This window comes from Gopherus evgoodei, chromosome 13 (genome assembly GCF_007399415.2).
Source record: "Gopherus evgoodei ecotype Sinaloan lineage chromosome 13, rGopEvg1_v1.p, whole genome shotgun sequence".
In the NCBI taxonomy this organism is placed as follows: domain Eukaryota; kingdom Metazoa; phylum Chordata; order Testudines; family Testudinidae; genus Gopherus; species Gopherus evgoodei.
Genome location: NC_044334.1, coordinates 8,295,958 through 8,307,815, shown reverse-complemented (window position 1 = coordinate 8,307,815; position 11,858 = coordinate 8,295,958). Strand labels below are relative to the sequence as shown.

The 11,858-nt window shown below is 41.6% G+C and overlaps 1 protein-coding gene across 3 annotated transcripts; it reads right to left on the bottom strand.

Moving 5' to 3' along the window:
* On the bottom strand, positions 1–11,840 carry GTF2H3 (general transcription factor IIH subunit 3). Of its 3 annotated transcripts, XM_030583538.1 has the most exons (13): positions 11,741–11,838; positions 10,685–10,764; positions 8,476–8,582; positions 7,707–7,870; positions 6,947–7,009; positions 6,635–6,664; positions 5,534–5,562; positions 5,370–5,444; positions 4,279–4,332; positions 3,304–3,372; positions 1,533–1,668; positions 1,402–1,438; positions 1–1,308 (listed from the first exon to the last, which is right to left on the bottom strand). In XM_030583538.1, exons 1-13 carry the CDS (start codon positions 11,748–11,750, stop codon positions 1,239–1,241), a joined length of 924 nt encoding a protein of 307 aa, XP_030439398.1. In that variant the 5' UTR covers positions 11,751–11,838; the 3' UTR covers positions 1–1,238. The 3 variants fall into 3 exon arrangements, with proteins under 3 accessions (XP_030439398.1, XP_030439400.1, XP_030439399.1); XM_030583540.1 differs by lacking the exon at positions 1,533–1,668 and having other exon boundaries at positions 1,402–1,479; positions 11,741–11,840; XM_030583539.1 differs by lacking the exon at positions 1,533–1,668 and having other exon boundaries at positions 11,741–11,839.
* Between the last annotated feature and the right edge of the window lie 18 nt (positions 11,841–11,858).

The following is an 11,858-nucleotide window of genomic DNA, read 5'->3' as shown; positions in this document are numbered from 1 at the left end:
AGTCACTTTATTACAAATATTTATATAAAGCAAACTATAAATACAGTACTCATATAAAATTGCATTTAGCTATTAAATGAGCCAGTAAAAGGCTGGCATTTTCAGTAAAATGGGAACATAGGCAAAAACCCGATGAAAATATTATAAATCATCATCTCCTGCATATACCATTAAAAAAAGAATTTATCTACAGTTCTGTTTTCTACCTAGAAAACAATTATTCCCATATTGCCTCTGAGTAATACAACAATTATTAAAACACCAAAAGATACAGTTACGGATTAAAAACAGGGAATTAAAAATAGAGAATTAATTTTTTTGTTTGGTTTAAACACAATAGGTTTGGAAAACTGAGAACATGCACCGTGCGTTCACCTGCTGAGATACAGAAAAAAAAATCAGTTATAACAAAGGCCTTCCTACAACATTATCTTTCTTCAGTGCTAGTCAAATCTAAAAAAGAAACTTGCTATCAGATTTCAGATAATTAAACTGTTTTCCAGTTTCAAAATATCGTAAAAACAAATCCCTACATGAGTGAGAAAAAAAAATACACAGATGCTTTTGTTATTGAATTTCAAAAGGAAAATTACTCATCTGTACAACCTCACAATAAAATTATTCACCTGAATAATCTTCATTATATTTGTGTTTTGGGGAGACGATATCAAAGTGAGAAAAGAATAAAACACACTTAAAGCAGATAATACCCACTAAAAGGGAATTTAGTACGGGAAAAAGAAAAAAAAATCAGACTTGCCTCTTCACAAATGAAATTGAACAACAAACTGTGTTGAAAAGAACTACAGAATCCATCCATAACACTACAGCCTGGATCCTGCAAACACATACAGCCATGCTTACCTTTAACATTAACATGTATGCAGGATCACGACCTAAGTATTTGCATTCTCTGACTGTAAACTGACTTTGGGATGCTATTATGTTGTTCTATGATGGTAAGTGCACCTTCCGCTTTATACAAGCAGTTTCTGGCTCCTGATAGTCACAAATAGGAGATTTGATTTTAAAATAATACAGAGCATGCACCAATACAACCATTTGTTGCTTACAGGGATGGTGCATATGTGATGTTTTGAAATGTTTAGCAACATAGATTTGAACACTTTGAACAATCATTTCTTTCACACCTATTAAAAAATGCCACCTTCTCAACTACATGCAGTTTCATGGAATTACATGCAGGAGGTAACGGTTGGTGTATTTCTATAATGTTGCTATATAGCCAGTTTTAGTTTCTTTTTCTTGGCCTTCATGACAGGTGGTAACGAAATCTTAAAAGCAGTCCTGAAATAATACAAGAAAGAAAAAATAAAATATGCTGAATACATTTCTAAGCTTAGCCTACACAAGCAAACAAAAGTCAGGAAGAGTACTTACTCGCATGTGCTACAAATAGGGCTGAAGTTGCAGAATACTGGAAAATAAAAGAATAGGCAGTTTCACTAAAATAGTTACCTTGAAAGAAGAGAAATTAGGTCAGTTCTGTTAAATATATTTGTAAAACTTACTTGACAAACACACAGAGCAAACATAACCTATTTCAATGAGATTTCGATGACAGAAGCAAGCCGCTCGATAGTCAACATGAATAGGGGGTGGAAGGATTAGTTTGGATCTTTGCTCTTGATCAGGAAGAAATACCCACTGTATAAATTTAAAAAAGGGGAGGGTATTTTAGAATCTGGGAGGAAACAGCTGTGTTAAAGGACTTTGCTATATACACCAAAAACTACTGCAGAGAAGAAAGTTACCCTCCCACCTGCCAAAGAAATTCACCTCTATGACTGCATCAGGTCATTAAGTAAATTGAGGAAGAAGGGAATTTTGTCCTCATTCACCTTCCAGGAAATGTTTTGATGCTCACACCGCGATAAATAAAAAATGGCCTTTTTAAAATCAAGTCATTTTAAGACATGACTATTCATTCAACATCAATTTTAAGCAAGTGAGAGTTTAGTAGGGGTTAGAGGTGCCAGAATGATACCCCAGGAGATACATCACAAATTTATTCACAGAATCCATAAAGAACAAAGAACAGTCATGGAAGGTTTGCTGCCCCTCATTCCCTCCTACCATCGTCCCTCATATTCTAACCTGCTAAAAACACCTCTGCAGGTAAGAACATACTTCGGTTGAACATAAGAACATAAGAACGGCCATACTGGGTCAAACCAAAGGTCCATCCAGCCCAGTATTTTGTCTACCGACAGTGGCCAATGCCAGGCGCCCCAGAGGGAGTGAACCTAACAGGTAATGATCAAGTGATCTCTCTCCTGCCGTCCATCACCGCCCTCTGACAAACAGAGGCTAGGGACACCATTCCTTACCCATCCTGGCTAACAGCCATTAACGGACTTAACCTCCATGAATGTATCCAGCTCTCTTTTAAACCCTGTTATAGTCCTGGCCTTCACAACCTCCTCAGGCAAGGCGTTCCACAAGTTGACTGGGAACTGCGAGAATAAGAACTTCCTTTTATTTGTTTTAAACCTGCTGCCCATTAATTTCATTTGGTGGCCCCTAGTTCTTATATTATGGGAACAAGTAAATAACTTTTCCTTATTCACTTTCTCCAGACCACTCATGATTTTATATACCTCTATCATATCCCCCTTTAGTCTCCTCTTTTCCAAGCTGAAAAGTCCTAGCCTCTTTAATCTCTCCTCATACGGGACCCATTCCAAACCCCTAATTCACTCATTGAGCACTATTCAGGTTGCCAGTTGCTGTCAATTTTGGTGGGTTCTGCTTCATAGGCACCTGTCCACTAGGAATTGGACTAGACCAATTCATTTCAAATAGACCAAGGAACAGCCATCAGATAGTAACAACTTTCAGTAGTACAAGCTTATATCATATTGTCATTTTCCTACAAGTCTCCCCAGACAAAATCAATGTTATGCACCAGCACTTCAGGTTAGTGGTATTCTTAGATACTTTGGGAAACTGGACAAGGGGAAATATCTCTCCGTCTTCTTTTAGGATATCCCCTCACCACAGTGAAGCCTCACACATGACCATGCCAGCCAAGTGTGAAAGCCCTCCTGCAAAGCCTATCCCTTGTGATGCTTGTCCATACCCTCCCATGACCTCTCACTGCAACATCTACTGAAGCATATCAAACAGCTGAATCCCTTTGACCAGTAAGGGTTCCCAACACTCAACTTCCATGTCAGCTCAAAGAGACTGCTTCTGCTCACAATGAAGTCAAGAGGAATTTTGCAGTTGACTTCAATAGGAATAAGAGCAGCCCTCAAATGTTTTTTTAAATTAACTTACCAGCAAATACTGCAAAAGGGATGGCATCCGGGGCACTTTCAAGTATATGCCTCCTGTAATGTCACAAGCCTGGAAAGCGCACATTGCAAGCACTTAACACAGGAACAATTTTGACACAAACCTGAACAGGAATTGCTACATGCTACTGAAAGGTTTAAAAAGCCACACATTTTTCAAGTCCCACAGATATCAGATTCTAAAGAAGTTATTTGCCCCAGATATTTCCATCTCTGGCTTTTGAACAGCCTCAGGGGAAACTTAAAATGGGGAGGATTGTCCATGGAGAGAGATATGAGCAAGAAAGGTCTCCCCTCTCTTTGGTACTGCAGTAAAGGACAGACTTTAGAAATAAGTAGATGTCAATGGACCTCACACTTAGATACAGAGCCAACTTTATTTTTTAAATTAAGTTTCTTAAAACCACAGTTGTTCTTACATCGCTTATACACCGGAGAACTTTTTTTTTTTTGCTTGATTCCCAGTTGAGATTTTAAAACTGAAAGACTCCCCTCGATCAATAATTTAAATAAAAACAATCCTCTGTTGTTTCTTGTACTATCCTACATTAAGATTCTTGATCGGTATATACTACCAAAACCAGTGCCTACTCAACAAATTTTTATCCCTGGAAAGAGGCAATAGTTTCCAGCAATCAGTGTTTGTTAAATAGAGAACAGTTCAGATTCAGGACAGTGTGTTCCAATAATGGGGGAGAGGAACTGATAAAAAAAATTTTCTGATGTGACAGAGTATCCAGGAGATAAAGTGGAGAGAGATGGATTTAAGATTTTGTCACATAAAAGGGAGCAAATAGGAGCCAGCACACAAGATTGAGGCTTGATTTGCCCAGTTCTAATCTTTCCATCTCCAAGCAAAGGGAGCAAAAACGTGTCAAACAAGTGATCACAAAATAGCTATTTTCAGTTCTTCATCTAAGAACCAACATAACCAATGAGTAATAAAAGTATATTATACCTGCTGTAAGAGTCCTGAATCAGAGTCCAAAACACAGGCATCAATCAAAATATTCTGAAACCAAAAAGATGAGGCTTACAGAAAATGGAAGTTACAACAGTACAATAAATATAACTCTCTATTACCATTACTGCTGGGATCTATTTTAGCTGCAAGTCCCACTACATTTATATGAACAGACTGCTGAGGCTATTGGCCTTCGGCACCAAAACGAAGTATTTTACTTCAACCATAGCATGTACCACATCATTCACCCTTCCCTGTCCAATAATTGGCAATATGGGAAGGACCACAGATGAAGCTTACCTAATATACAGTATCTAATTCTAAAATATAGGGGGTAAGGCTCATAGTCATTTTGGGCTGAACTGGTGGCCACTTTATGTTACAGTGTGATGACCTGGATCTACATTTTAACTTAGCCCACGTCCAGACTAACCCGCGGCATTGGCGGGTTAAAATCGATTGCTCGGGGATCGATATATCACGTCTAGTCTGGACGCAATATATCGATCCCCGAGCGCGCTTACATCGATTCCGGAACTCCATCAACCCGAACGGAGTTCCGGAATCGACATGGAGAGCCGCGGACATCGATGCCGCGCTGTCTGGACGGGTGAGTACCTCGATTTTAGAAATTCGACTTCAGCTACGTTATTCACGTAGCTGAAGTTGCGTATCTAAAATCGATTTTAATACCCTAGTCTGAACGTGGCCTTAGTTGCCTTCTCCCATGGCAAAAAGATGCTCAGATGGCCCCAATCATCCCTTAATTAAAAGAACAGGAGTACTTGTGGCACCTTAGAGACTAACACGTTTATTTCAGCATAAGCTGTCGTGGGCTACAGCTCACTTCTTTGTGTGTTCCATTCTATGCATCCGAAGAAGTGAGCTATAGCCCACGAAAGTTTATGCTGAAATAAATGTGTTAGTCTCTAAGGTGCCACAAGTACTCCTGTTCTTTCTGTGGATACAGAGTAACACGGCTGCTACTCTAAAAACCATCCCTTAATTAGAAGCACATACATAATAGGGATAGATAATCTTTATGTTTACATGTTGATATTGAAATAATAAAACATTAACTTCACCTGTTTCTGTGCTGCAAAGATCACATTCATGAAATTCATATACTGCAAGGCACTGTCTTCTGCAGCTTTTATGACCTAGGTAAAGCAATTGACACCTGTTAGCCTACACAATAGTACTACTGGATACCAAAGCTATTAAGAAAATTTTATACAGAAGCTCTTACCAAAATTCTTGATTTAATTTCTTGGCTGGCTACATATTGGAGACAAAGAAACATGCATTAGTGTTTCACAGTTACTCCATACATTAGCCTCCAATATTTTTTCTTTGAAATTGTGTAGTATGATCATAGACCTCACTTAAAGCAGATACAGGAGAGACTGCTTTATCAGTATACTGAGAAGACTACGTATCATGAAAAGAGCAAGAAAGAAAAATCTGACAAATATCAGCAGACTTAATTCACCATTGCTGTGAAAGCAGATACCACTACATTCATTCATTCTCAAAAAGCAACTGGGTGGTGTAAAGCAAGGGAATTTCAGTCTCTCATGACAGTTCACTGGTTCAAACACAGACCAGTTCACAAGTGTGTGACAGTCATCATAATGGCCTTCTGGTTGTAATTTCAGTCCAACACATAGATGTCCACATCATAAAACCACCAACACAAATGGGTTAGGGTTATTAATTTGCGGTCACAAAGATCAATTTACCTACAGTGTCATGAGGTGATCCCCAAGAGTTCTTTCAAGCCTTAATCACAGACCACAACCACTCCAGGTCTCCTTCACCAACACCAGACTTTACTATAGTCTTTCAGCAGGCCACAACCTGCAGTATTATTTACATGTATTTAGATTCCACAGCCAGCTGCCCCACTTGCCTCTAGGAAGAGAACAGTACAAGCAGCACCTAGTTCCGCCTTCCTCAGCCTTTCTTCAAGATCCCCACTCTTCTTTCCTGTCAATGTATATAATCCCACCTGCTGGGGTTGCTTCTGCTTCCATTAGCCTTTCAGTTGTAGAGCTATTCAGTTAACTGACACCCTCTGTCAACTGGCTCTCTTCCAGTTAGGTCCCACTTAACATATACTGGTGGGTATTAGTGACAGGGTGCTGAATTAGCTCCTGACTCAGCACACCCTGCTACACATGTCAACCCCTATATTACTGATCTTCAATCGGTGCTCAAATTGGGTAGTTTAGATGATCAGGACAATCAGTAATGACCACTGCTGCCAGTTGAAAAAGGGCCAACATTCCCCTCCCACCCCCCAGTTCAAATACTCACGTAAATATTCAAGTAGAAGAAAAGACAGTACCTTTCACTTCCTTGTTCATCCTGTGAATATCTATTACACTTGGCATTCAGGAAACAGATCTATAAACCTTTCAAAACTTGCTAAAATAGACAGGAAATGTACTACCTGCACTAAACAATTTTACCAACACACACTTTACTGAAGTTTCTGATCTGATGGTATTATACTCATAAGTCATAACTTTAGCATAATAAACTGACAATATTCTAACACACAATGCTACCACAGAAGAGTTCAAGATTCCCTACAATGACGGTGTGAACAACATGAGAGAGAGAGATTTTGAAAATTCCAGTATTTTAAAAAGGATACAACAAAGTGCTTTAGCAAGTGATCCTGCCAACAAAGTTTCCATTTGCTGGCCCTTCATGTCAGCTGTAATCCAAAAATACACAGAAATGACTTTTGTGCAAATTAAAAGTATTTGAATACTAAATATTTAATTTGAATTGATTCTTGGGCAAACAACATTAAAACACAGGCTCTAATAAAGGTTCTATAATTCAGTATCCCATTGGTCTCAAATTCTTGCATATTAACAAAATATGGAGTGATGGAGAATAAGCTTCAGAAGACAAATGCAAAGGAGCTTCCATCAATTCCTAGGGCTCTTTCCAGCTATTTTGTAGTTATTCATATTAAGCTTAGGAATTTCCTTTACTTCATCCAGACCTGTGGAGAGCGATCATATCCTTAGTTCTCTTAGCCAAACCGTCCACATTTACTTATTTCAATCTTTATTAAATCAGTCCCTTAGGTTTTTTGTTTTTCTCTGAATTCCCTCCAGCTTGATTACAGCTTTCTGGTATTGAGCTGCCTAGAATGGGACAAAATATTTCAGCTGTGTTCTAACCAGTTGTACAGTTGTTTTAGCAACCCAGCTCCCAAGTAGATTATAATCATTATAAAGATAAGGAGATTACGTTCCACATTTTACCTAACAGTGTTCTTCTCACATAACATCATAAAGTATTATTTTTCTTACTTTACACAGCACTTAAAAAAAACCTAACAAGACTGTGGCACCAAATTAACCAAGATGGCTATATTCAATAACAAAAAATCATCTTACTTTTTGTCATCAGGTCTTTAATCTCCTCTGTGATTATTTCATTTATTGCAGTTAATAATTCATATTTTCCATCTTTGCTGCCAGAGCAATTAGATTCTACAAAACTACCACCGTCTCCAAAGAGATCTGCAAATGCCCAGTGCTTTCCAGGGTACAAGAAACGACTAAAAGCGAGAAACAGCAGCACAGTATTAATCATTTGTTTTTAAGGAAATAGGTGAAGACCCACAAATTCAACCACTGTGACAAAATTTTATTCCAAACAATTCTTAGAACCCAGGACACTAATAACTATGTAAGGAATGTGTTTTAAAAGCCCTAAATGGCGTAAGCCCCACCAACATTAAATACTTCCTCTCTGACACTCATCTCGTTGGGAACAGGCAATCAGACACCATCTGCCTTTAAGGAACTCCCCTTCATTTCTTAGCTCAGCAAGCAATCACCCTGTTATTCTGACAAACTCCAGAAAGGGAACTTACCATCTCTTTTGTTAATAGTCGAGATTTAAAAGTCAATATTTTTATTTTTAATTTCAAAAGCTATTTTTCTTCACCTCTTTCTTCTCACAATCCCTTTCTCTTGTTTCCTTTTGCATTCAATAATCACCAACCCACAATCCCCTCCCCTCACTGTTTTTTAAAAGAGTATCATGTATTTTAACTTTGGTTTGAATTATTCTCTTCAGCACACTGAGCTATTCAAAAGCGGACTATATGAAGGGAAGTTTTATAAATAAAAAGGATACTATATAAGAAAGTTATTGTACCTTTCCTGTGTATGACTTGCTATTACAGCAAGTTTGTTGCTGCGATTCATAAACAGATGTGAATTTCCCATCACCATTACTGCATCCAGGCATTTTGATAATGTAAACTGTTGAGAAAAAAAAAAATCAAGAAAGGACACGTGTGAAAAGCTCAGAAAAATAGATGTACCAGAACAGCTACCAAATTTAAATACACCTCAACCCCGATATAACGCCGTCCTCAGGAGACAAAAAAAATCTCACTGTGTTATAGGTGAGACCGCGTTACATCACATTTGCTTTAGCCCCCCCTGTTCCTTGTTCCCTGACCGTCCCCTCCAGAGACCCCTGCCCCCAGGAACCCACCCCCTACCCAACCCCCCTGTCCCAACTGCTCTGATCCCTACCCACCCCCCCATCCCCTGACAGGCACTCACCAGCAGCGGCAGGAAGCAGAGCAACCCAGCCCCAGCCCGCTCCACTACCTCCCAGCCGCGACACTCCACTTCCCGCTGCTGGTGAGTGCGAGGAGGTTGGGGAAAGGATGCCCTCCCCACACTCACCTGCGGCAGGAAGCGGAGTGATGCGGCCCCAGCCCCAGCCGTATCACTGTGGGGCAGCTGGGGAAAGATCCTGCACTCACCTGCCGAGGGGAAGTGGAGCACCACGGCTGGGAGCTGGCAGAGTAGAGCTGGCTAGGGCTGGCCACTTCACTTCCCTCCGCCGGTGAGTGCAGGGAGGTTGGGGAAAGGACGCCCTCCACACTCACCTGTGGCAGGAAGCAGAGCAACGCGGCTCCAGCCCGCTCCACTCTGCCACCTCCCAGCCGCGGCGTTCCACTTCCCACCGCAGGTGAATACAGGGAGGTTGGGGAAAGGACGCACCCCATACTCACCTGCGGCGAGAAGCGGGGCACCGCGGCTGGGAGCTGGCAGAGTGGGGCCAGGCTGCTCCGCTTCTGCCGTTGCTGGTGAGTGCAGGGGAGGATCCCTTCTCCCAAGCCCCCTCCCTCGAGTGACACAGCTGGGGCCAGGGCGAGGGAAGCAGAGCGGACTGCTCCCGGACCCCCTGCTAATCTCCAAAAGTGCCCTCCCACAGTTCCTGCCCCCTAGACCCTGGGGGGGCGGGGGCCCTCACCATCCCCAAGACCTTTGGCCCCTTATCGAACCCCTCGGCCCTGGCCTGGCCCGGCACCCTTAACACGCTGTTCAGAGCAACGTCTCAGAGCTTAACCGCCTTGTATGCGAACCCGTGTCATATTGGGTTGCGTTATATTGGGGTAGAGGTATAAGAACTTTAAAAAAAATCTGCACATACAAGTAATATTTTCATTAGGGTTTGGAATTTACAAAGGGAATGAACATGAAATTCAAGAGGCAGACAATCCTCTCTGTAGTAGGTTGGAGCGTGTCTGGAAAAGTGTTTTTCCACTTCTGTGTCTGTGCATACAGAGACAGAAATGGAAATTAAAATAAATATTATATATGAGAGACTGACACTCCCCAGAACTGCTAATAATCATTGTCATGCTCCAGAACATGTTTGGCATTGGAATACCATTTATATAGGGTTCAGCATCTTCAAAGCACAGCACAAAGATTAACTAGTTAATCCTTATAAGAATTCTGATGTGGGTATTATCATCCCAGTTTTAAGAATGAGGAAACCAAGGAACAGAGATTTTACAATTTTCAAGTGTCTCGTAATCAAATGTGCGTGTCCAACCTGAGAAACCAACAGCCTGGTTTTCAGAGGTGCTGAGCACCGACAACTTCCACTGATTTCAACTAGAGTTTTGGACGTTCAACACTTCTAAAAATCAGGCCCAAGATGCCTCAAGTTGAGCTCTTAAAATTAGCAGCCAGTTTTGAAAATTTCAGACTGATTTACTTGGCCAAGACTATAGTGCAAGTCAGTGACAACAACTGGGATTAGAACTCAAGAGTACCTGACTCTCCATCCTGTATTCAGTCAGACAAACTGCTGCAGTGCAAACCAATCCAGCATATCATTTTTTTAAAAGGGCATTAGACATGACATGATTAACTATTTTATCATAAGGCAATATTAGCATAATTTTGATTCAAAGAGTATTTCCCAGTTTCTCTCCAGCAAATGCAGTTCAATTTTGATTGTCATGCATTTAAAATAAAACAGATTTGTCAAAAAATTACTGAAAAAGTCTTTTGGAAAACTTCACTGTGACCCCATGCTAGTCAGGAAGCCTTACCTCTGATTCTCCTAGCGCTTTCTTCCCCCACCAGATAGGATTGGTGTCAACGATGATGACTAAAAGATTTATCTCATCATCTAAAAAAGCAATAATAATACATATGTTTGAGAACAGACAACACACTGACAATATGGCATCAAGTAACAGCTTCTTTAGAAATATGGCAAGGCCAAAATTTAAAGATCTATAAGCAAAAATACTATTTGGTTTAATGCCCATTTAGTTGAGTGTGCATATGTGTTTGCAGAATCGGGGCCCTATATTCTACTATTAGACATGTTTTTCTTTAGTGTTTCAGTCTCACAAACAATAGCAGCAAAAAATGTTAGCAAGAATGTGTGATCAAACTGTCTTAAGATTCAGCATAACTGCAGTTATTCCATAAGTTTATTACCAAAAATTCCATTAACACCATAAAACATGGAAGGGGAGTAGAATGTATTATGTTATACATAACGAAGCATTATATATTTTTGAACCCAGACATCGGGGGAGGGAGAGAGGCGGACGACCCATTTTAGAGGTGAATCAGGAGCTATTCCCGAGCTAAACTAATTCTAGTGTTTTGCTTACACCGGGCTACTTTTCAGGATTTTTATCAGGCTCTCTGAGATTCACAGAGCCCAGAGCAGGAACAATTTTTAAACCAAATGGGGGGAGAGAGAGAATTACTGTGGCTACATATGAACGACAAGAGGAAACAAAGGGGTGTTGGCTGCTTACAAACCCCCGCTCCGCATTAGTTCTGCGGCCCCCGATTGCAAACAGGCAGGGGCCTCGCAGAACCAGCCACCCCTTCTCTCCCAGCCGCCGGACAGCGGCGCTCCCCACCCACGGCCGGGCGCGCAGCCCCGGGGCTGTCAGTAGAGGGCTGGGGAAGCAGGAGGGACAGGGCCGAGGGTCCCCAGCGGCAAACCCCGCGGCGGGGAGAAGTGGCAGCAGAGAGAGGCCTCGGTCCGGGCCCTGAGGAGAGCGGAGGGGAGATGTCAGCCCCAGCCCCACCTCCGGCGCGGCCCGCGGGCGACAGGACAGAGGCCCCTGGCCAGGACTCACCTGCGCTCATAGTGCCCAGCCGCAGGCAGGTGGAGAGCAGACACCGGCTAGGCCGTCGCTTCCGGCGCCTGGAGATGATGTCACCGCTCACTGGTCACACTGCCTCTGTACGTCACGC

Excerpts from the sequence above, each read along its gene's own strand:
- GTF2H3 (XM_030583538.1), bottom strand. Across the intron at positions 1,669-3,303 it reads CCCTTTTGCAGTATTTGCTG|TGGGTATTTCTTCCTGATCA; the intron begins GTAAGTTAATTT and ends AAATTTATACAG. Across the intron at positions 1,439-1,532 it reads TTGCTCTGTGTGTTTGTCAA|TATTCTGCAACTTCAGCCCT; the intron begins GTAAGTTTTACA and ends TTTATTTTCCAG.